This window comes from Trichoplusia ni, chromosome 9, assembly GCF_003590095.1.
Source record: "Trichoplusia ni isolate ovarian cell line Hi5 chromosome 9, tn1, whole genome shotgun sequence".
NCBI classification, from domain to species: Eukaryota; Metazoa; Arthropoda; class Insecta; order Lepidoptera; family Noctuidae; genus Trichoplusia; species Trichoplusia ni.
This window is the reverse complement of record NC_039486.1, coordinates 3,393,819-3,419,156: the sequence shown is the minus strand read 5'-3', so window position 1 is coordinate 3,419,156 and position 25,338 is coordinate 3,393,819. Positions and strand designations below refer to the sequence as shown.

The 25,338-nt window shown below is 36.1% G+C and overlaps 3 protein-coding genes across 3 annotated transcripts; 2 read left to right on the top strand and 1 right to left on the bottom strand.

Annotated features, from left to right (window-relative positions):
* Positions 1-705: 705 nt before the first annotated feature.
* Positions 706-7,531, bottom strand: LOC113497831 (leucine-rich PPR motif-containing protein, mitochondrial). The gene is made up of 9 exons (XM_026877594.1): positions 7,242-7,531; positions 6,720-6,904; positions 5,954-6,152; positions 5,367-5,685; positions 3,630-5,189; positions 3,224-3,460; positions 2,700-2,846; positions 1,510-2,224; positions 706-1,348 (listed from the first exon to the last, which is right to left on the bottom strand). The coding sequence occupies exons 1-9, from the start codon at positions 7,373-7,375 to the stop codon at positions 918-920; spliced, it is 3,927 nt and encodes a 1,308-aa protein (XP_026733395.1). The 5' UTR covers positions 7,376-7,531; the 3' UTR covers positions 706-917.
* A 397-nt stretch (positions 7,532-7,928) lies between these two features.
* Positions 7,929-10,231, top strand: LOC113497832 (malate dehydrogenase, cytoplasmic). The gene is made up of 2 exons (XM_026877595.1): positions 7,929-8,116; positions 8,822-10,231. The coding sequence occupies exons 1-2, from the start codon at positions 8,113-8,115 to the stop codon at positions 9,811-9,813; spliced, it is 996 nt and encodes a 331-aa protein (XP_026733396.1). The 5' UTR covers positions 7,929-8,112; the 3' UTR covers positions 9,814-10,231.
* Positions 10,232-17,599: 7,368 nt separating this feature from the next.
* LOC113497591 (nose resistant to fluoxetine protein 6-like) lies at positions 17,600-24,421 on the top strand. The gene is made up of 13 exons (XM_026877180.1): positions 17,600-17,822; positions 18,400-18,715; positions 19,286-19,474; positions 20,101-20,180; positions 20,773-20,969; positions 21,228-21,342; positions 21,476-21,690; positions 21,826-22,019; positions 22,174-22,309; positions 22,493-22,679; positions 22,936-23,078; positions 23,397-23,505; positions 23,633-24,421. Exons 1-13 carry the CDS (start codon positions 17,627-17,629, stop codon positions 23,887-23,889), a joined length of 2,334 nt encoding a protein of 777 aa, XP_026732981.1. The 5' UTR covers positions 17,600-17,626; the 3' UTR covers positions 23,890-24,421.
* Positions 24,422-25,338: the final 917 nt, after the last annotated feature.

Below are 25,338 nucleotides of genomic sequence, written 5' to 3'. Positions count from 1 at the left end.
AGATGTCCGCTCGATTTCTTAATTTCCCGCTAAAAATCACAAAAACTTTGACCATAGATTAAAAAAAAAACAGATGTAGTCTTTCGAACAACGGCTGCGTTTGTAAATAAATAATAGAGGGCGAAAGACTTTCCTGAAAATTGTTAAAAAAGCAAATGACTGTTATTATTTTAATAATAAGCTAATGTTTGTGCCGAAATTTTTCTTTTTTACTTATTAAAGCTGCACTATTGAGTTTTTCTAAACTTAGTCGAAGTGTCATGCTTTATTACGTAAATGAGTGTACACCCCCTACCCTGTATTAACGCTATGCTAGCACACACAGGTATATACATAGTAATTATAATGCTACAAGATAAATAAAGTGACTCGGACTAGTTTATAACAAAAAAGGATGGGGCGAAGTGTAGTTGAAGTTAGGGTACTACCATAGATGTTACATAGGAAGGTTTTTCAGACACTATTCAAGTTTGAGTAGCACATTATCTGCGGTCATTATCTATTTTGTAGTTTAGATGAGACATCTGAACGCCAGTTTTTCATTTAGGTTGGTATTCATTCGGAATTTTACAGTAGTAGGGCTTGTTGAATATTATTACGGAATATCAGTAGAAATAGAAATAAAAAAGTACTTATTAACTAATAATTTATTAATAACTAAATTTACTACTACAAAAGCAAATCAATAATCAGTTGACAATTATATTTTTGGTAAATGAACATCCCTGATATTGAACAAGACATGTCAGGCTTAGTAGTAATAAAACATAATTTGAAAATAATGTATTTCATAACAATGAGTTACTAACAACAAATAAATGGATATTGTACAATATACTACACGTAAGATACTTGTAACAATGTTTGGATGCCGATATTGAAATGCAATAAACAAAGCGACTTATTACTAATTAGAATTAGATGGAGTACTTGAACACACCACCACTTTCTTCAACTAAAGCTTTAAGTCTCGTCAAAGTGGTTTTGTTTAAGTGCTCTGTGTTCAGGCCCGATTTAAAAGCTGTGGACAAAGCATCTTCGGCTTCCTGGCGTTTGTTTTCCAAAAGATAGAAATTGATGAGGCGCGAGTAAGCATTGCCTATAGATGCATGCGTTATTGTTTTGTTTGTTTTTAGAACATTGATTAGATTTTCAATTATTTCTGGCTGTTTTCGTGAGTGACTTTCTTGGAGTAATCTCCTGAATACGACAACAGGTGACTTGTGTAGCCATTTGTTCCAAAGTGCTTCAGCCTCTTTATGTTTTCCCGAAAGAATAAGCTCCATCCATAAGAGATTTGCTGGCAAGAATTTTCCTTGTGCACCTGCTATATCGACGATTGTGTTACCTATAACAAAAAAGTACTTCATTGAAAACGATGCATCAGTGTAAGACAATCAAGGTGCTGGGATCAGGCATAATAAATATATGATGGACACTGTAGTATAAGAAAGTTTTTAGTGTCTTTGGTCTACTGCTTTTTGTATGGCTTGAAAAATGTTTACTTACATTTGGCGACAAGTTCGTTATCCTGAATGGCAGCTTCCAGAGCGCTACTTCTTGGGAACTTCCTCAGGGCATTGTCCAAATCTTCTTCCGTTTTTGCTGCCTGTACCGACTCCAGTAAGCTGTCAATATGATGATTACCAGCACCTCGTGTGAATACTGCTAAAGTCAACTTGTCATCGTAGGTTACGCGACGTTTTATCGATTCGTTTATGTAATTACCCAGTTGTTGAATCTTTTCTACATTACCCTCTTCAGCTAAGGCCTTCAGTAAAAACTTGACCACTGCTGTTTTGGGTATTACTCCATGCTCAATGGACTTGATGGCCACATCCATTGCTTGTGACAAAAGTCCATCTTTAACCATATTCTCAATTTTTTCCGAAATGTCGTTCTTGGTAGGTTTCGTAGGAACTTTTCGGTCAACTATCTTTTCTACAATGTCGGCTTGTTTGCCTGGCTTCACGTTTTTTTCTTCTGGGATAATGAAGGGTACTTCTCTGTTCTTAGATTTCAAATGCTTGCCGAGGTGTTGCAGGAATTGCTCACTGGGCACTTCTCCCTCCTCTTGTAAAAGGGTCCATAAACCAAGAGCTTTGTCAGTTTCGTCAGCCTTGCAGTATGTTTGCAGTAAATGGTAGAAGATGTTGGATCGGTCAATATGAGACAATTCCTTTGTAGCTTCTAGTAAACCCTCTAGGTACTCGGATTTACCTTCCTGCAAATGATTAAAAAATAGTTACTCTAGGTCTTTATTAACCACTGGAAAAGTTTTCAATCTGAGCCTATATAATTAAATAAGCGATGAGGAGAAATATCATCAAGCAGACACGTGTCTTGGCAAATTAGAATTTTGAATCAGCGGTGCTGGCGGCGTAAGGAAAAAATATGGTTGACTGAACTGCCTAAGGTTATTGAAACCAGACGAATAATTAATAATATCCAGAAAAGGAGAGGAAACATGGTATGCCACCTTATTCGCTATAACTCATTTCTTACTAGAGGCTTGAAGATTAAGAGGTAGGTTAAAAAAAAGCACATATACCTAAGTAAGTGAAAGAGATGGCAAAGGATAGAGAAAGATGGAAATCGCGACTCCGACAGGTGAACAGCACTTGAATTTTTTTGATGATGAAGATGAGGCAGAAGCATCCGGTTATGAACAGCTAGATAGATATGGTATCCTTGTATACCTCAACATATCTCTGGCAGGCGTCATCTAAGCGGCGGTGACGGGTTTGTAGTCCGGGAGTCTCGAGGATACGCCGAGCCTGGCGCAAGCGTCCACACTCTACAAACGCCAACACTAGATCGTGTAGAATATTCACTTCACCGTGCACCTGTGAACACATTAGTATTAAGTTTTCTACTTTTAGTATATGAGTCATAGAGATAAATAACTTATTTATAAAGAATTTCGTAAGGTTAGGTTAAACTTCTTAGCAGTTTTTTGAAGTACTTAGTTTTGGGAACAGATATTACCAATCATTAAAAAAACAATAATCATAGCAGGGTAAAACGTGTAATCATGTAGAAACTTTTCTTTGGCTGTTCTTGAAGTAGTTTTGGTGATACAAAAAGATATTGAAAGTGATATAAAAACCAGAGGTTGGCAAATTAAAAGTGATTGGTCAAATGTGTAAATACCCGATGAATACGCGTGATTAAACCGTTGCGTCCTCTAATAATGAATAATGGTCCCGCCAATATTACTTACTTGTGTACTAAGATCAGCCAACCACTGTAGTTTAGTGGCATCCTCTTTCATGATTAAAGCCTTCATAAGCTCGCCTTTCCAAGGAGTACTCCTGTACTGTTTGCAAGAGTACTCAAATTCCTTAAGAGCACTCTCTATGTCATCTTTCAGTATATGAACTTTAATTGAAGGTCCCAGTATCACATTTGAAGCTTGAATATAGTTGTTTGCTATTAGAGTGTTCGTCATTTCCTTTACCTGAGAGAAAAAGTATTTAATTAGGTTAAAATCAAAGAAATTAATAATAGCTTGATTTATTTTTTAATATAAAAAGTTTTAATGCGTAAAGTATATAAATCGTCGTTTAGAATACTGAGGGTGGGGTGAAGGTTTAGTATATTGTTACGAGTTAAATGTATTTTCATACCTGTGCATCATTTTTCTGTTCTGCTAACATGTTCAGCATTTGCCAGCATTTAGAGTTAACCATGAAGCCAGGGGTTTCATCAGCCTGTTTGTTTTGTTTTAGATATTGAATGGCTTCGTCAAACCTGTTGGCTTTTACTAAAGCATAAGCCATCACTACAAGTTTGTATTTGTTCAGTTCGAAATCGGGATTCTTCTCTGAAAGTTGCTTCTTACAGTCTTCAGCTCGCTGTATTTCACCATTTTCACAATAGCACTCAAATAGCTGTGCTAATGTAGCTGTAGTCAGTTCGAAGTTGGTCGCCTTTAATTCTTCTAAGAAACTGTTAACTTTGCTAACATTGTTGTCTTTTATATATGCTACAAGCAATTGTTTCTGAATGCGAGTTAAGTTAGCGCTACCTTTAGCCTTCAAGTTTTTGTACAGACCTTCAATCTGAGCGGTGGTACGAACTCCATTCGTCCTGCGGGAATTTTCTAATGGAACCATCTCCATGTCAGTTGTCGTCAATTTGGATAGCAACTCTGAATGATTAGTCGTCATGTTTTCTCCAAGGAATTGTTGAATAGATTCGGCAGTCTCTGTCGTTATTCTTAAGCCTTTTGAGTAAATACCTTGGAGTAGGCTTTCCACTAAGTCTGGTTTGCCCAAGCTTTTGATAGATGACAGTAAGATGCGGCTGATTTCTTGGATAGCATTGGTCTCGTCACTAACGATGTCATCAGTGGTCGCGTCATCTTCAGCCTGCGCTAAGGCTGGCGGCTTGCTACAAATAACATGGAGTATCGACACGAAAGAGTTAACATCCTTAGTTTTGTTCAAAGCATTGATAAGTGGTCTAGCCACCAAGCCGTAGTTGCCTCTTGGACGATATTGCAGAGCAATTTCTGCCGCGCTCTTGATGTTTCCTGAATCCAACAGTTCCACCATTATATTCCTTGCACAATGTATAACGGGAACATTAGCAATCTGCAGTTTGAGTATCACATTTTGTGGCGTGTCTTTTTTAATCAAGTAAGGAATTACATAATCTCTCAGAGCTTCTCCAGTGGCAGATATGCCATTGCCGACCATATTTCTAAGGATCTGCAGAAGACCCTCTTCATCATTCTCCTTTCCTTTCTGCGCTAGCAAAGGCCAATAGTAATGTGGTCTGATTTCTAGGCCTTCTTTCTTTAATTCTTGGAATAATTTTAGGGCCAGTTCAGTATGACCATGTTGAAGTGCACCTTCAGTAGCGATGAAGAAGGCATTAGGTACCAGTCCCTCGCTAATCAATTCCCTGCAGGTTTTGATGATATCATCAGCTGATTTATTAATCCTTAACAACTGTTTAACAAAGAATGCTCCCTTGAATAAAGTATCTTCAACATTAGTGGACTTGGGCATGGTCTTCATGATTTTCTTTGCAGTTTCCTCTTGTCCTTTGTTAAGCAGTCTCAAGATGAGATTGCACACATCCTGGTTATAACCTATACCTTTCTGCAGGTGTGGGATCAGCTCATCCACTTTGTCGCCATGGCCGCTGACAGCAAGGTGCTCAATAATCTCCAGAATATCCTAAAGCAAATAATTGTATACTCAGTATTGTACTGCAATGGAGTGGAATAGCGAGATTAAAACATAAAAACAGTATTTGGTTTCTCTAAGTTTGATATCTTTTGAATTCTTCATTTCAACCAATATCCATCTAAACAGCAGAAGCTCAGATAGAATACACATAATAAAACACCTTACCTTGTCAGTCATAAAGGTTTCCTTATCGTTTGCTGTTTTGATGGTGGCCTGCACCCCAGCAATATCTCCTTTCTTTCCATATCCACATGCTAGCAGCGTGTATGTACGGTTGGTAGGCTCCAGGCCTGCTCCTGCCATTGTTTCCAACACTGCTTTGGCTCCTTCAGTGTCACCGTGAAAAGCGTGGCCCATAACTAACGCGTTTAGTACAGGCTCGGAAACAGGCATGCTCAGTTCCCGCATTCTTTCTAATACTTTCGTGGCGCCTTCAACGTCACCCTCTTGGCAGTATCGCCACATCAGTCTTTGGTATGTTACCCTATATTAAAAAGATTGTATTTAAGTTGATTGTCTAATGTATAACATGAAAAATTTGAGATCCCCATGTTGTCAACCTATTATTTTTACAAGATAGTCATAGTAGTACACTAGTAATGGGGAAACCCCTGATTGTATGTGTCAATTTTCAAATAAGAATTATGGTTACGAAAATAGGTAATTCTGTATAACAATGCGGAATTAAGACAAATATGTGACAAAAACCCCAACGAGGGGATTAAAAAAATAACAATCAAATATCTTTTCACCTGTTGGGCTGCAATCCCTTCCTCTCCAGTTCTTCAAGGAACTTGGCAGGTGAGAATGGGTGCTCATTCTCAATGTACACCCTCAACAAGGCATTGTAGTGGGATATGTCCATGGGTATGCCTCTCTCTGTGAGGACACTCCATATCTTCTGGACAAGCAATGTTCTTTGTTCCGGTAGTTCTTCTGGTACCAGTTCACCTAATGAATGAGGAAATGGTAATTTATTGCATCTTTACTTATTTTCTTTTATGAAAGATAAATGCTGTCCTTTCTGCTGACCTTTAACATTGCATAATCTTAACATACTTAAATTACACACAATGACTCCTAAACTCCTTAACTGATGAGATCTAACTTGAAAGATAAAATATCTGAAGATCACAATAGTATTACATATATAGATATCTATATCTAGTCACAATATGCATGCAATTGAATAACAAAACACATGCATGCAAAAAGAATGGTACTGTGAGAGCAGATAATAGTACAGGAGACAGTACATGGGTGGCATAGAGACATTATATCTTGCTAAGATGTTAATGATATACTTCATTTTTGTCTTATTTGTTATCAGTATGAAGCTTGCTGAGTCAGTTAAATGTGTCAATCATTTTAATAAAATTTGGCATTAGGTTAAAATTCAGATTGACAGTTCTTAAATAATTACTAAAACAGAATTGTCCACTATTTCTTACTGCATAATGTGTTCAATGTATCTTGCTACTTAAAAATGAAATATTCCTGTTTTATTTAAAATCTTACCACAACACCTGATGACCAGTAGTGACTGTGAGCTTGTGATGTCATTTCTAGATCTGATTTCATCAAACACTTCATCAATGTCTTTCTTTGTGATCCTCCCAAATCTCCGCACTTCTGAATCTAGTTTTTGTAACAATGGTTCCAAGCTCTCCTTTTTCTTTGTAGCATAGTCTCTCAATAAAACACTGAAAACAGAATTACAAATAAATGAAGGCTTAGTATTATTCCAGTTAAAGTTGTAATGAAAATTTAGTTGATTACTTGTAGACTTGCAAGCTTAGAATAAACTAAGCATTTTTCTCTTATCAGTTGAATCTTTAAAAGGCAGTTTGGATTTTGGATTTCTCCTTGGCTATAGCGAAATAAATGTTTTCTGTTTACAAAAACTGTAACAGTTATAAGTTTTCATACACATAGGTACAAATTTCAATGGACACTACTCAGAAAAAATAGGACCATCCACCTGACTTAAATAGCGACTAAAATACATTTTATTTTATTAATATATTTTTATTTACTTACTTATTAGCGGCACTGAGAGCTTTGGGGTTAATGAGAGAACTGGCTTCAGCGGTCTTAGCCGAGTTTAGTATAAGCGTTCTAGCCGCACCAGTGAAGTATCGCACAAACTTTGTGGATCGTAGAAGTGACGACATTATGTTGAACTTTATTTTTAAAACATTAATAATTGAATTGGCCCTGCTCTATAATGTCAGGAAAATCTTTAAACTTCAATCAAAATTGTATGAAACCACCAAGAACTACCTCTAAAAGAACTTTGAGGTTATGTCAAGTTATGTCACTTCGTTCTATGGTTTGTTTTTTGGTTTTGCAACACTCAGGGGCCGTAGTAAAAAAGTCAAATTGAGAAATTTTAGTTCTTATATTAATTTAATTTAATATTGTCGTCATTCAACAAAAAACAATACAAGCATTTACAATAAGTATAGGCAAAACTGAAAGATTGTTTTTTAAAGCGTTAAAATTCCGACCCAGAAAATTTATTTCTGGGGTTTGTTTTAAGTTACTTTTGTTTTAAGTTTTCGTTAGAATTTGAAGTCATGTTTATTGTATGTTCCAGTAATTTAATATATTATAAGTTTTTAACGTAATTATTTTTAACTTAAGTTTACAAAAATAGGTACGCATTGATTTCAAGGTTTTGTGCCGGCTGTCAGCTGATTTGTCAAATCTGTCAACTATTCCGGCTTGGCAAGTTAACACGACGCAAAGTCGCAAATACTTCGCAAATTCACGTAGCGTAGCGCGGGATTCGGCGCAGCGGCTCTGTAGATTTCTTAGAGAAAGTTCAGCCAGTTGACGTTTAAAAGGCAAAAAATTGCCTTTACTTGTAATAAATATAAATAAGCAGTGAAAAAAACAAATAACAAATATGGTGAGGTCTTAAATTGTATATTTCCTTTGACTTTGATCTGACCTTCACTCAGAGGTGGCTCTATAATTCTTTATCAATAATTCGCTTATTATTCTAGTGAGATAAACCTATCATGTTAATATCAATATCAAAGAATATTAAGTAATTCAAAGTTATTACACAGTACTGAAACTGCATTATATCCACGACCTCTAGATATTACGATACAAAAAAAGATATAGTTTTCTGAAGTTCACTCGTTTCGTGATGCATTTTCGAAATATGCCATTTTTGTAGCTATTGCTAGTCGATAGGAAGTTTTTTCAAGCTTTATAATTATTATTTACTTATCTAGTTTGTCTGAAATAACATAAAAGTCTAATTTTGTTGAGATAACTTCTAACCATGGCAACAGACTTTCCAGTAATCTTGTTTTGTACTTATTACATAATATTATTACTGGCTTGGCTTACTAGCTCTAAGAACCATGTATATAGTGGAGGGTACTATAATAGTACAGTACGATGAGGGTATATCAACTAACAAAAATCTATGTAACAATTTTCGTCAGCTAATCAGCCACAGATCAGAGTCCAATATAATCTTTATCAAGTTACAATCATGTACAAATTTTATTGGTTTTATGGAAGCTGAATGGTCACTCTACAAAGAAAATTTGCTAGAAGTAGAATGGCTTCTAGATTTATATTAAAATCTCTATTTCAGGCTGAACCAATCAGAGTTGTTGTCACTGGGGCTGCAGGCCAGATTGCCTACTCCCTGCTGTACCAGATTGCATCAGGAGCAGTCTTCGGTCCCAATCAGCCTGTATACCTCCACCTTCTTGATATTGCCCCCATGATGGGAGTCCTTGAAGGTGTAGTCATGGAACTGGCTGACTGCGCTCTGCCTCTGCTTGCCGGAGTGCTACCTACTGCCAAGCCTGAAGAAGCATTTAAAGATGTTGTTGCTGCATTTTTAGTAGGAGCTATGCCCAGGAAAGAGGGTATGGAGAGGAAAGATCTCCTAGCTGCCAATGTTCGCATTTTCAAAGAGCAAGGTCAAGCCCTTGACAAAGTTGCACGCAAGGATGTGAAAGTCCTTGTTGTTGGTAACCCAGCTAACACCAATGCTCTTATCTGCTCTAAGTATGCTCCTTCCATCCCTAAAGAAAACTTCACAGCTATGACCCGTCTTGACCAGAACCGTGCCCAGTCTCAGTTGGCAGCTAAAATCGGTGTACCAGTGCAAAACGTAAAGAATGTCATCATTTGGGGCAACCACTCTTCCACTCAGTTCCCAGACGCGTCAAATGCCGTCGTGAATGTTGGTGGTGCTGAGAAGTCAGTACCTGCGGCTATCAATGACGATGCTTACTTGAAGTCCGCATTCGTCAACACAGTGCAAAAGCGTGGTGCCGCCGTCATTGCCGCAAGAAAAATGTCGTCAGCTCTGTCCGCCGCTAAAGCCGCCTCTGATCACATGAGGGATTGGTTCCTGGGAAGTGGTGACCGCTGGGTGAGCATGGGCGTTGTTTCCGATGGATCATACGGAACCCCCCGCGACGTTGTATTCTCCTTCCCCGTCACAACTGCCAATGGCAAATGGAAGATCGTTCAGGGTCTTACTATCTCAGACTTCGCGCGTCAAATGTTGGACAACACTGGCAAGGAGCTGTCTGAGGAGAAGCAGGAAGCTCTGGATGTCTGCAAGGATTGACCAAGCACTCATTAATTTAAAAAGCAATATAGCATTAGAGTATAAATACGAAACATTTATTAATAGTCGCTACACACTTTAATTTTATCAAAAGCAGCTATTGCTTGAATTGCAATACAATGTGATCAACTCATTTATTTTTGTCTTACAGTTACATATTATTTGAAATAAGTCATAATAAAGATATTATTGGTTAGGCCTTTTTTATCACACTATTTTGTGGTTATATTTTATATTTTCATATTAAAGTCTAAAAGCATTTATTATATAAATTACGTTATATTTTTGAGACTTTTATTATATTCTGCACTTTGATGTCGACGATTCCGTTATCACGTCATGTTACTTGTTTATAGATCGATAACATTTATTGCTAAACAAAGGTCAATGTAAATAAAGATTAGTTCGATACATGTTACTTTTATATTTAACTTGCTTACTAGTTTTCCAGCTATAACATTTTCCACCTTTACCTAATTCCTAATTATTCATGAATAATGAATTAATGAATTATGATAACGAACAATGAGACCTTGGGTTTGCCATAATGGATTGCGTAAGTTCAACTAGATAAGTAAATCTAATTATGTAGTGGAAAATTTATTGGATAGAAGGACAACTATTCCCTAAAAATATTCCTTAGTCTCAAAGTACCTATGTATGTATGTAGTATTTCTATTTATAAAATGTGACCTCCGTCACATTTTATGGACTCTCGAAAGAGTCCTGAGCACAGCAATTGGATAGACTGGTTTATGTTACAAGGAAAATGTATAAGTAGTTACAGTTTTTTTAACTACTGAACTCACTGTTGAACCCCCCTTTTTTGGTGCCGCTAAGGGATTCCATCCTCGTGTCGCGGGGGGTTAACACATACGCAAGTGTGACCGCGATTATAAAATTTGTACGTCATTTGTTTATCATTAATTGCTGATAAAAAATGTTGCTATAGGCATCCATAGATATGTCGATGCTTTATGTTGATGTATAATGTAAAATTCTTGATGTTCTGGTAGATCGCACACGGTTATTATCTGGCTTCGAACACAATAATTGTAGAAAAGACTGATTTAAATTACTGGTCATGCTTGGGTATGGACGACAAGACACTATAGCTAATATTTTATAAACATTAGCTACTCAATTGAAAACAAAAGACTGACGTAGTGTGTGTCTCAACTGAAAACAAAATACGTTCGTTACCCCCATTCGTATAAAGTGTAGGTATAAACGCCTAAAGGGGGGGCCTTTAGGCGTTTATACCTACACTTTACCTACCGTCGATCCTTTGAACTTATAAATCTTATAATAATATAGGTCGCTCTTTTTACGTTGTCGTTGAAGGGCTTATTAAAATGAAATAGCTTGGTCGCAGGCGTCGTAGCACCTTAGCTTATTGACATAATTGTTTTGAATCATTAGAATTATTATTACCTATTAGGACTCTATGTGCTACATTACACGATCACGCTTGCGACGATTGTCGAACTACAAAGAACGCATTTTTTTAAATTTTAGTTTTCTTGATGTTCAAAACGAGTGAACGGTGTTATGGTAACCGGTAAAATCAGAGTGACTGTCTTCCGCCTGCACTGACACTGACACTATTCGTATCTATTCTCCTGACATTTTTCCAACATAATAATTTTTATACTATATATTTTTTTAAATGCGGACATCACATACATTGTTCTGAACCCTAAGTGAGTTGCTAAAGCACTTGTGTTATGGAATTCAGATACTACGAAGGTACCACAAACACCCAGACCCGAGACAATGTAGAAATATGATTTTTTTTATTGACCCGTCCGGGGATCGAACCCGGGACTTCAGAGCTAGCGACACCTTGAAACCGGTGCGTACGCCACTCGGCCACGAAGGTCATTATTGGAAATACATTAGGGGGTGAAAACCTCACGGTCAATCCCTATTAATATTATAAGTTAAAGTAACTCTGTCCGTCTGTCTATCTGTCTGTCTTTCTGTCTGTTACCCTTTACGTCTTTCACTGGACTGACTTTAATGAAATTTGGTACAGAGATAGAGTTGACCTTGAGAAAGAACATAGGATAGCTTTTATCCCGGACTTTTGAAGAGTTCTCTTAGAAACGTGATATATACCGACTTCGAAGCGGGCGAAGCCACGGGCGAAAAGCTAGTACAATATAATTTATAATGTTCTGTGGTAAAAACTCTTAGGAGAACAGGCTTTGTGGGAGTTTACTAGGTACTTTATAGTAAATTCTATTAAAATTGGTCTAGCTGTAACAACGTGAAGAAGCAAAAAACTTATATGAAAAGCCTCACTTTTATAATAATTGTGTGCTTGCGAAATGTCGCTAGCGCCTTCAGAATTATTATTAGATGTAGCACATTTTAAAGCGACTCACGATAATTCTATTTTTATTGTATCTGCTATAGAGTTGCCAACCGTACCGTAGTATTCTACTATGTTCCTTGGGACTCCCTTCTATATACTGTTGAAGTAATAAATAGTACGCGATTTTTTTTAATTCCATACAATAGACGAATGGTTATATTTAGTTACACTAAAACGAATAAAAATAAATATCATGCAATTTTTTAAACTCGCCTTTTGTTCTAGTCTATTTTACTTTTATTCTAGTTATATTACCCGCCAAGCCATTGTGCTATATTTTTGACGCCTGCTGTATTTCTCATAGCATTCAAAAAAATACTGTATATCCTCACAAAAAAATTAGGAACACTGATTTGATACAAAGATACAAGCTTAAAATATAGCTTCTTCTTATCATATGGTTGATGTACTTACACCAAGTATGTGTCGTATGACAGGCAGGGAGTAGGAGTAGACACCAATCGTGAGATGAGTAATCAAGGGACACCAAACTAAGGAAAAAACAGAAAATAAATAATGATATGTGATTTGGATATCTCAGCATACTTCGAGTATTATTACCTTGTAGATCATTATCGCACGATTAATTTTAGTTGTACATCTGATACGCGAGGTATGCTAATTATAATCTTGCCGAATTTTCACAACCGCATATACCGCGTATAGGGGCAGTCCCTGACCAGCCACGGAGCAAGAGTATAAAATGCTATGGGCCCCCGCGCATCAACGCCTGTTTCACGTAATAAAAAGTTTCACCATATTTTAAAACAGATTTCTGCTCGCCCTGCTCGCACCCAAATTATTGTAGATAATGAGAATGAAATTATGACCAGGGTCATACACCACCAACCTACCGTTTGGCTGAAAAAGCGAAAACCCATTTTGAAGTCGTAAACACTATTTTTAAATGGGATTTCAAATATGAACTGGGCTAAGTATGCGGGTTTTAAATGACAAATGGACAGAACCAGTCCTAAACTACCTTAGGAAAAGGCAGGGCTGAAAAATATGTAAAAAGATATGAAGAATTTCTTAAATTAAAGGAGAGTTCCGACACTTTAACTGTCTATTTTATGTTTTGAAACAAAGTAGCGTGTGGCTGGCGGCACACTCAATAATATTGACAATCTGGGTAATATTGACAAATGTCCGCACCCGCCCAATTCTATTGGCAATGTGTAGTAAGTGTTTTGTCAATATTATTGTGTGCGCGACAAGCTTAACTACAGTGTAAGTAGGTGTAAACACAAGACAGGATGGAAGAGACATCGACGTTACAACTTCGCAAAATTACTTGAATGAAGTTGTTTCATATAAAAATAAATAATAAATCTGAAATAAAGGCTCACTATTGAGAACAATGGCATCATTTCATTAACAAGCATTTATTTGCACGTAAATTCCAAGAATCCGGGATCATGTACTGAGTCTTTTGGACGGGATAGCTTTGTTGTATCTTCCAACCCGTACTTTTACTTTTGTCCGATACCCGATACGTACTTCTTTTGTCGTCGGTATTATTTCTTGAATCCTACGTCAGAAATCCTAACTTTGTTAGCGTCTAGGATTTCGCACGGCTTCACAGCTGTCTGTCCTTCGGTTGCAAGTAATCATACTTATTAATTATGATAAGCAATTTTTCTACTCTACAAAAAGATCAATATCACTTGAACATATCTATATCCTGCTAGTTGATGCTGTCTTAGTTACCATCACACCTAGTTACCTACCATTGTATAGCAATTAGCCTTGAAAATGATTTTTGCAGAAAATTGTTTTAGAACCTGGCCAAATAGACAGGGTTAATAATATAATAATACCAACCTATAAAGGATTTCTTAATTTTGTTCATTATTCGTGTTCAGGCTTATTACACGCACCGTACGAAAAATGGTAATTTATATCATTAACGACTTGTGTATAAACTTGACTACAGATATTTCAAGAAAGACACGTAGAGAAAGCACGACATTTTTTTCAAAAGTTTCCTCAAAGATCGTGACAGATAAAACTACAAATGAAGACTACTCACACAGCGCTTAAAAGTAGATGTTAAATCGATATTTTGTTTAGTGCGCAGGTGGTTATCTAAGCTTCCTTAAATCAATATCTTTTTTTTATCTTAAAGAAGCATACTCACGATACAAAGTTTGCCGTAGTCATTCTTTGAATTCCTTTTGATGTAAGCTAAGTAAGATAACAAATATGAGATATTAACCATTTACTATAAAATATTTATTTTTTAATAGTCCCTGCATTCCTGATGGCTAACTATACCCATGACCCAGTAAATCAACACGCACTATGTTAGTGATGCGTCATCTTAATACCTGCGTGGGACAATCATGTGTAACACCTATTTAATGAAAATAATCTATTTTCTGGAGGTTTTATGGTTAATTTGTATCTTCACGAATTTATTTTTAACATGTCAATTAAGACCATCTTGTAAGGAGGGGGTCGTGGCTAAGCTATAACCGCATAAGTGAAACAATCACAGGTTAAGCTATGCTTGACGCGGTTGGTCCGTAGATGGGTGACGGCTGTTATTCTTACATCTTTGACAGTCGTTACAGGTAGTCAGAAGCTTGAAAAGTCTGTCAACCAGTCTAACCAAGTCTAACCAATCGTGTTGCCCAGGTAACTGGGTTGAGGAGGTCAGATAGGCAGTCGCTCCTTGTAAAACACTGGTACTTAGCTGAAACCGGTTAGACTGGTAGAAGACCCCAACATAGTTGGGAAAAGGCTAGGCTGAATGGATTTGAATGAAACTTTACCACAATATAGCTTATACATCAGAATAACACATAGGCTACAATTTTTGAGGTTTCTAATGTGAGGTCGTAAAAAAACACATTTTTTGCGCTTACATTGCAAACGCTGACTGAATCCTACAAGATAGATAGAAGGCAGATAGATAGATAGAAGGTCACGCGGATGAAGTCGCGGGCAACAGCTAGTAATATATATATTTGTAAGTTTCTATGTATAGTTTATTTTTTAACAGAATGACATTTCCTGTACGTGTCCTATCAAAGTTTTGTAACAGTGTGATGCAATGCAATAACCCGTAATAGATAAAGAGTATATAGAAAAAAGATAAGCATTAGATTCATTTAAGAAACAATAGGATTGCTTATGCGCCCGGAATGGGTTCCGCTCCGTATCATCAAAGTATTCTAGTGATAGAATTTAAAATTAAATAGGTCTTGTACCTATTTAATTATAAATTCTTTTTAAGTTTTCTATTTTATAGTCGAACTCATCTATTTACGGCCTGTTGGTCTAGTGGTTAGTGACCCTGACTGCTATACCGGAGGTCGTGGGTTTGATTCCCACCCAGGACAAATGTTGTGTGATGAGCATGATCATTTGTTCTGGTGTCTGGGTGTAATTTATCTATAATATGTATGTATTTAGAAATATATAAGTAAGTTTATCAGTTGTCTGGTTACCATAACACAAGCTCTGCTTAGCTTGGGATCAGAAAACCGTGTGTGAGTTGTACCAGGATATAAAAAAATATATATTAATAACTTACAATACTTATGAGTTGCGTTCAAACTCGTTGATACTGCAACGTGGTGGTACCCGGTACGGGTCTTTGCGTCTCTCCCACGGCAGAAAAATATATCAGTTTGTCACACGTCATAGCAAAAAGCAGCACACATGACTCCATGCTCAATTAAGGAAAAGATTATCTTCGAAAACTGTCGTAACTCAGTCAGTAAAACTGGAGTTATTTACGATTTCAGAAAATCGGTGGTACGAATTTGTTACTAGAATCAAAAAATATATGATAAGTTAGCTCGTAGAGTTAGGTCGTAAACAAATGTTTGTTTACTTTGCGAAACTAAGGCGCAGATACTCAAATTCTTTTTCCTTATGATTAATCAGATGCCTGTAATGATTAATGCTGTCATATGATAATACTAATTATAGGCTACGCGTACGATTTTTATCTACTCATTTCTATAATTAGTTGTCTTAGATACGATGATTCTGTGTCTTAGAGGTAATTATGACATTAGGATGAATAATAATAATATAAGGATAAATAATATAAGAAATGCAATAGTATTTTTACGCATTTTTTTATCTTATTGACTAATCCTATGACTCTTTATAAATCAGGATATACTGTTTCGCTTTTTCTGGCTTAAAGATACGTCCTACTACGATCCATGTATAAATGAGATAATTTTAACTAGTGATTAGAATGACATTCAATTGCTGTGGAAGAATAGCGTGAAGGATCATCGTGTCGATGTATGTACCTATAACTTGACTACTTACTCAGCTTTTCACAAAAACCTAAAATAATCTAGAATCATTTCTTTGGAGGAAAAGTAAAAGTTTAGAGTGGGACACTAGTTAGATCGATACACTTGCACCGTCTGATCTTCATGGTTTGTAGAGCTATGCTGGCGCTGCTGCATCGGTCGCAGAAGATCTGAAACGGGACCAAATGCTAGTTGGTAGTTACTTGTTTGGGTCGTTTTGAGCTATTTTAAAGCTTTTGGATCGTGTGGCCCGAGTGACAAAATGCTTTACAAAAATCTGGCTAGGTTTCTTGTTGCCATTTTCTGTGATCGAGAGGCTGGCTTTGAGTTTGCAAGGAGGATAAGGATAAAAAAAATAAAAATACAGTTTTTAGTGTACATAAATACAATTTAAACCAAAGATATCGGAATCTTTATTGATTAGAAAAAACAAGGAATCTGATTTGCATGAATACAAATTTGATAGGGAGTTTTATCAATCATTGTTTTCGGCCAGTGCCAGAATTATCATTGTATATTGGATCGACTAAAGACTGATTCACACTGGTGAATTAGAAAACCTTTTTTAAAGGAAATGTTACCTTTTACTAGGTCACTTGGGAGCCTGCTAATGTCTAGCTTTAAAAAGTGAAACTGTGGCAATACTAACGGTGCTATGGATTGAAGCATAAGCGGAGACTCACTAAATGGCGTAAAGCAAGTCTGTCCAAAACTGCAACAAAGCATTCTTTAAGGGGTGGTGAAAGGCCACATGTTCTAATACTTATGGGGAATTCATTCTAAGCAACCATATCTCGTGAATGAGCTAATGACCTTGTTAACCCCTGAACATTCGATTACTCTTTTTTTTTGTAACCCCCGACGCAAAAACAGTTTATTTTAAGTGTGACGTGTCTGTCTATCTGTTCTTGTGGTCATCACACAGTTTTAGGAAAAAGTATTAAAATTCTCGAAAAATGTATTTCGGCATTCAAGCATTTGAGTTCAGTTTGCCGCGCCCGTGTGTAAGCGCCTCATCATTCACTATCATAATAAGTGATTCCCTGATTTAATTTCCAGATAAATCAATTTATTATTTAAGTCCGACGCATCTGCGCATTGTTAATTATTCGATCAGTGAACAGTGTAAGAAACATAATTATGTTTGTGAATGTCTAACATAATCATGGAAGTCAAATTGATCTTAGCTTTTCTATTTGTTTCTTTTTTAAGTGTAAATTGCTTCGATTTAATTGAAAGACGAAATGGCGCTATAAATGCAAGTTATTTGGAAGAAGTAATAGATGCGCAGGAGTGTGACCGGCAAGTAAAAGTAATTAGAGAAAATGCATTGTTGTTACTCCAATGTAAGTGGAAATATAATGCGATGTTTAATTATTTTCTGAAATGTACCAAGTGTTTGATTTGTTATGATATAATTTATTTTTATAAAAGAAGGCTCAAGGCATATAAATATTTGTTTAATTTTTATTATTGCGTGTACCAGATTTCAAATAAAAAACTATTCAAGTAGGCACTGTTTAAGCGGTTAATTGCTGACTGTACTACGCGCTTCCAAAATGTCATTCTTATGGGGTGGAACTCTTAAAAAAAATTACCTAGATCTATTCATGTATATGCAAGCATCTTTTAGAATTAAAACATAGTGCTTCTCGGCATTGTGGCTCGTTGTTTCAAAAAGTGTAGGTTAACTTTTTTAAAGTCTTCGTGGCGGTTTAAGAATGCCCTTTAATGTTACACCTTTAAATATGTTCACAATTATTAGAGTCTACATTAATATATCTATTTATACTTATACTTTTTTACAGATTTTTTGTGCTTGTGTTGTACACGAACACGTTTCTGTGAAACAGATTAAGCGTACATTCAGGCTATTTCAGATTATTGGCTATTTAAAATAAGGTTTCGTAATCTCTTTGACAGTTGCCGACGCCGGGCTAAGAACACCAAGAGGTATACTCACTGGCAACACAATAGACCTTGGAAACTACCATCAATGTTTAGGAATAGATCATCAACTGGAAGAGATGCACATTCAGGGAAAGTACTGTTCGATCGAAGTTCCTTTCGACCAACAGCTCCACCTACCAAGATCTCAAGATCTGGAAGGATTGCCGTTCAATCCAAACTCTTTACGAGTGGATAATGCTACTATGAAAATGATGCAGCAATATGATGTCATGAGAAGACTGGTACGGGCCATCGGTGGAGATTTCAATGGACTGGATTTGGGAGCCAGGTAAGCCAAGTAATGAAATTGTCATTGTAATCAGAAGTGGAGTCAGCCGACTATTCAAACTTATTTACTTGCCTTATAAATAACTAGCTTTTCGCCCGTGGCTTTTCCCGCGTCGAGGTCGGTTATATCGCGTTTCCAAGAGAACTCTTCAAAAGTCCGGGATAAAAACTATCCTATGTTCTTTCTCAAGGTCGACTCTATCTCTGTACCAAATTTCATTAAAGTCAGTAAAGTAAAGTAAAAAAAAGTAGACATGAAAGCGTAACAGACAGACCGACAGAGTTACTTTTGCATTTAAAATATTAGTAGGGATTCTTGACCGTATAAATAGCTACTTGCAATTGTATGCATGTCGGTTGTATCATTTATGATATTCCTCATTTAAATCACCCAAGTCGAGCCACTAATCTCAGCGTTTACGCAGCCTACTTGTAAAAAGGGGACTTTTTATTGTTAGATATAAATCACAGATATCTATAATTGATAAGATATCTTGTACTGTGATGATCGTATATCTAAGGATGTCCAACGTTTTAAACAAGCGTGTGAATTATATTTTTCTTTTTTCAGATCGTCACCAGAAAATCCTCTATCCACCTCAGTTTTTAGTCTGTCGGTGTGTGTACCAAAACCGTGTACTACGGAGCAAGCTATTACGTCTTTATTGTTCAACGTTTCTCAAATTGGTTTCAATTATACGGATGCCTACTGTCGGCTGCCCAACGACAAGCCTTGGGTTACTGCTGATTTTGTGGCTGTGTAAGTTGTGTTACTATGAATAATAATTTAATAATATTTTTTTCACTCTCACACACCTGTTTCCGAACCGGTTAGAACCAGTAGTCAGTTCTAGGCTATGGTAATCAGAAAACTAATAAAGACACATAGTACAGTGTCTACGTCACTATATTATTCCTATAATCTACTCAATATTCAATGCATAATAACTTTATTGCTTCCATAGTATATAAAGCCCGCACGATGGTATTGCGATTGGCGGCCATCTTGGTGACGTAATCGAACTGTCACATTTATAATAATATTATGAATTACATCCTTAACCCTTACTTATTGACCTACTAAGAAAACCTAAAAAGCTCATTCAAATTTAAAATTCTAAAAGAATTATGTAAATGACTATGTAATTACATTTTTATCTGTACTTTTACGGTGAGTGACGTCACACGGCTATTATTGTGACAAAGTTCTATCGCAATATCAACGTGCGGGGCTTATACCTACACATGTTAACAGATGTAATGTTAGATTTATCTATTTTATTGGGATTGTCTTAAACCAAAATCAATGTCATTTTACAGTAACCACATGTATGCATCCGGTATTTGATTAAATTAATCAACTGTTTAATACTCTTATCTTTTCAGATCGTTCTTTGCTGTTCTTGGAGGTTTGACGTTAATAAGCACCTGCTACGATATCGGGTATCGATTTGTATTGAATAAAGGTGAGTTTTTTGTTTTTCCTCACGTGACTGTATTTTATTTTGATCTAAGGCCCATGTACATGCATGGCTTATTGAATCTCGTGATCACACATCTCACAGCATGTGTCTCAAGTGTTCTATATAAAAGTAAGATGAACACCATCTGAAGAAATTTGTGCTTTTGAAACGTTTAAATGATAGAAAAATTTAAAAGATTCATATTTTATCATCATCAAAATTTGAGCATTTGTACGTGTAGCGATTTCCATCTTCCTCTATCACTTCCAGTTGGGTTATGTTCTTCCTTTCTCTTTCTCTTCGAGCCTCTAACTGTCCTTCTATTATATTAGTTGCAAATGAGTCATGGTGAATTGGGTGGCCTATCATGCTCGCTTTTCTTTTCACAATATTATTATTATTTTGCTCTGGTCTCATTAACCTTACGCGGTAAGGAATTCTGCATAAGAAACCTTTTTAGTCCACGATATTTTGCCTGTTCTAGCCTCAAGCCCTGAACGGGCTTATTAGATCCATGTCTGTTTTTTCTTATGCCTTTATCAATTAGTGTTGTAAAAAGTAATAATAGCTTAACATTTACCTATTTGATTTTCAGATGTGAAGCAAATGAGTGTGCTTTACAGATCGTTTTCTGTATATACAAATGGAGAAATATTAACGACGTTTAAGTCAGTTCCTGGGACTATACAATGTCTTGATGGGATCAGGACACTTGCTATGTTGTGGGTCATCGTCTGTCACTCGTTCAGTTCAGAACCTTTTGTAGCAAACCCAATAGATTTATATTCTGATGTAAGTATACAGTACATATATATACATGTATAGCACGGTAATCACCGTTCTCACCGAAACCTTGTACAATAGGACACTTGTATTCATAGAATTAGGGTAGCTATACAGCATAGAGCGCCATCTCTCTTTTATAACTAGAAAACGTCGTGAGTCGTCTCTGACTCGTAGTAAAGAACAAAGATTATTATTTAGAAGTAAGTTAGTTTCTTGTGAAACAGAATTTGATTTGTAATGGTGTCATAATGTATTTTCTTACAGTGGTTATTTTCTCCAAAAGCCTTATGGATAACTGCCGGGACTATGACTGTTGACACATTCTTCACCATGGCTGGAGTTCTTTTGGTTTATACGACTGTTGGAAAGATGAATCAAAGTAAGTAGCCACTCATATTGCTAGAGAGATAAGCTGAATCGTCCCTACGATCCTTCCCTCCTTATCCTTGTTCCTAAATATTTTATGCAAGAGTTTTGATTTGTTTAAATATCAGTAAGCATTTTTTTTTCAGTGACATTTGTGAAAAACCTGCACTGGTTCTATCTAAACCGTTTTATGAGGGTGACACCAATGCTGGGTATTGCTGTACTACTCCAGGTTTCGTTCTACAACCAAATTGCCGACGGACCCTACTGGGTGACGGTGGCTGATCAGGTCGAGAGATGTCGAGAGAACTGGTTGATGACCATGCTGCATGTGCAAAACATTGTGCATCCAGAAAACATGGTAAAATAAATTAATGATATTTCTCTAAACTTTAGTAAATTATTCGAAAACCCGTAACCCTTTTTTCGTACATTATTATTTCTATCGATTCCCTGTGTTGTATTCTAACTTGTGCTTTTGTCTGTTTTATTTCAGTGTCTCCCTCACTCCTGGTACATTGCTATTGACTTCCAACTTTACGTCATCTCACCCTTCATTCTCTTCTGGGTGTTTTCTGGCAAGAGTCGTACAGCCTGGTCCAGCTTGCTTGGAGGACTTCTAGTTGTGTTGATAATTTCAACTGGTTACTGCTTCTATATAGATTTGCCGGGTGGAGCCTTAGTACCTAGGTAAGTCCTTTGTTTGCTTAAAAAGATGAAAAATGATCTGAATATAATGCGATTTTTATTAGAAGTGGAATAGTAAATTATTTTCAAGTTCACTCTTTACAGATTTGATTAGAAGAGGTCATAACAAAATAGATTTATTTTCTATTTTTTTCAGTCGACTTCCCGAGTTCCAGAGGTACTACGATTTATATTACTTCAACACACTTACCAGAGCTTCCCCATTTTTCGTTGGCCTGGTGTTTGGCTATTTACTCCACGTCTATCGTAAAAAAAGATTGAATATTCCTGTGGTAAGTTATTATTTATTCCTAAATTAGCAAACCCACCCATCAGTTATCACATCCATATAGATAATTAGAGCGCTGCATTTTTCTAAAAATGAGGCGAGACTTAGACTGCATTTATTTTTTGCAGTTTTAAATATATAATTGTATGCTTTAATCACCCTTCAAATACTCTTTTTACTGTTTTAGTTTGTTGCCATGATCTATTGGGCTTGCTCGGCTGGAATATTCGCGGGTATCTTCTACTTCAAGTACAGAATCAAACAAAACGATTGGGACAATCACTTTATGGACAATTTCATGAACTCCTTTATGAGACCATGCTACGCTTGTGCTATCTGCTGGTTGATCATTGCCTGCGTTCATGGTTATTCAGGTAAAACCATTTTGTTTACTATTTCTGCCCACGAAAGAACCATAGTTTGCGTGCATACTTACTAATAGACATGTTTTGATAAAATGCCCTTTATGCTCTGAATTTTGTATTTTTTTCTGTTGCTTAAACAAATCCTACTCGACGATTGTCTTAGATAGTTTCTCGTTCATTATGTAAATTAGTGCACTTTATAAAAAAGGACTTGTTTTTACCTTGATTACATTATACATGAATTAATTATCTTCTCATTCTACAGGTCCAATAAATTGGTTCCTTTCTCATGAATATTGGAGATTGCCGGCTCGTTTGTCATACGGAATGTACCTCTTCCACCAGCCTCTCATGTTCACCCTAAATGCTACGATGGTAGTTCCCATATACTTCACTGTCGAACGTTACGTAAGTATATATTAATAACAATGTTTTTATAGTTAGCCTTATATTTCTCCAGATATTTAGTAAGAGCTTTCATTTCAATGAACAGATCTAAGACGAACTATATAGTTTACGTGTAAAAGTCTATCATATTCAAAGTATTCGGTTTTATAACAGCCAGAAGTGTGCGAAGTCTTGCGACAAAACTCTTCTCTATCAAATGGCACACTTGCTTGTAATATCTAACTTTAAAACACAAGCGGGCAGGCAGTCTTTTGTTTTTACCGGAAAGCTTACCTTGTGTTTAATGATTTATTAAGGCTACTGATTTTTTTTAACCAGTTCTTCAAGTTCCTGGCCTACGTGGTGTGGGCAGTGGTGTATTCCTTCGTCTTTACTCTAACAGTGGACACTCCAATCAGCGTCCTCTTCAAGATGTTAATGGATGCAGGTAATTATATGAGAATAAGTTAATTTAAACTCGTACATTTGGTACTCCCAAAACTTTACGGTTTGAATGTTGTCGAATTTTAAAAGCTTGCTGTTCTTAAACGTTACGATTGCATTCTAACTTTCAGCGAAACCGAAACCTCCAGCTGTGAAGGCAGATAAAAAAGTTGACGAAGATATTCCTGAGAAACTCAGAGAAGTAAAATCTGAAGACAATGTGCCGGAAGTTATGATAGTCGACACTAAAGATGTGAAACCTAAAACAACTGAAATACATGATGAACCTCAAACCAGTAAAAATTTACAAATAGAAAGTAAAAAAGATCCAGGTGACGAGGTGGTTCGTATTGATGATACTGGTATTCTCAGAGATACTAAGAATTAAATTAAGTGCAAAGTATATATTAACGTATGCATTAGAGTGTAAGGAATCGAAATATAAATAATGAGAGAAGTAATGTACGAAGGATATTAGTGCAGCACTGGATTTAACATTAATAAAATGGATTGCGACAAGATTTTTTGTGTCTTGTAAAGGAGTTCTTTGTGAGGATTGTAGGAATCAACTACATCTGAATTCAATGACTACAGCGAGGGATATGCTGTGGAATCGATCCCTGCATGGAAGAACATTATCTGATCTACAAATACTCGTTTATAATCCAGGTATAATACAGGTGTTGCTTGAGATTTGAATGTTTGTGAAACCTTTGCGACCTCAGGAGAAAATGACATAACTATGGAGCTGTTTCAATGGAGAAGTCATAAACGTTATTCACGATTTCAGAGATTGAAAGTGTTATCAAAGTCCATGTTATTTGGAGAAACAGTAGTATCTATATTGTAATCTGTGATTTTATTATGAGTAACTGGTTGATGATTAATATAAGTTGTAAATAAAGCAATTGTGATTATAATCAGTTTTTTTTTTATGTCTGGCTACTAGAATTTAAATTCAAATTTTTATATTGAATTAGCTGTTAGTACGAAAGTCTCCTTTAGAACATATCTATACTAATATATAAAGCTGAAGAATTTGTTTGTTTGTTTGTTTGAACGCGCTAATCTCAATGGAACTACAGGTTCAAATTGAATTTTTTTTTGTGTTGCCCGAAGTCGCGGGCAACAGCTAGTACACAATAAGAATAGATTGACATTGGCTACTTATATAATTGAAAAACAAGTGCTTCTCCAATTTGCGACTTGCTTGTGACTCAACTCGTGATTCACGGCCATGTGACTAGTCCACCAATCTTACTTTAGGTTAGTTACGGTAAACTTAAAGAAAACTGATTTTTACAATCATGTAATAATACGCGATCAACATTATTTAGTATGTTATCATTATACTAAGTGTCCGTTGTATCTAAAGTCCAGTCAATTTGAATCATAAATAAAAATGATCTTATAAGGTATCTATTAAAATTTACGCAAGGTAAAGAATAGGCAGTCATAGTTTTATCAAAGATTATTTGCTTATAATTTATTTCCTCAATAGATTCTTCCTAAATCCAATCCAACAAGCATCGGAACTCCTTCTTTTGAAGTTATCCCGTGACTTATGACATAAGATAATATCGATATTCAAATAAAATAATGAATTCCATTCTTCTTTTATTTTTTCCAGACAACGTTATAAGGTACAGGCAAGCAAATGCATAAGCCCGCTGAAAACCAAAAAAAAATACTTTAGTCAGATCTATGCTATTATGGTTAGCAATTAACATCAGTTTCTCAGTTTTTAATCCTTCACTCGAACAGCATAGAACTTAAAAAGCTTTAACTTAAAGAAATTGATTTCAGTACAAAGTAACACGCAGATGCTTAAATATTA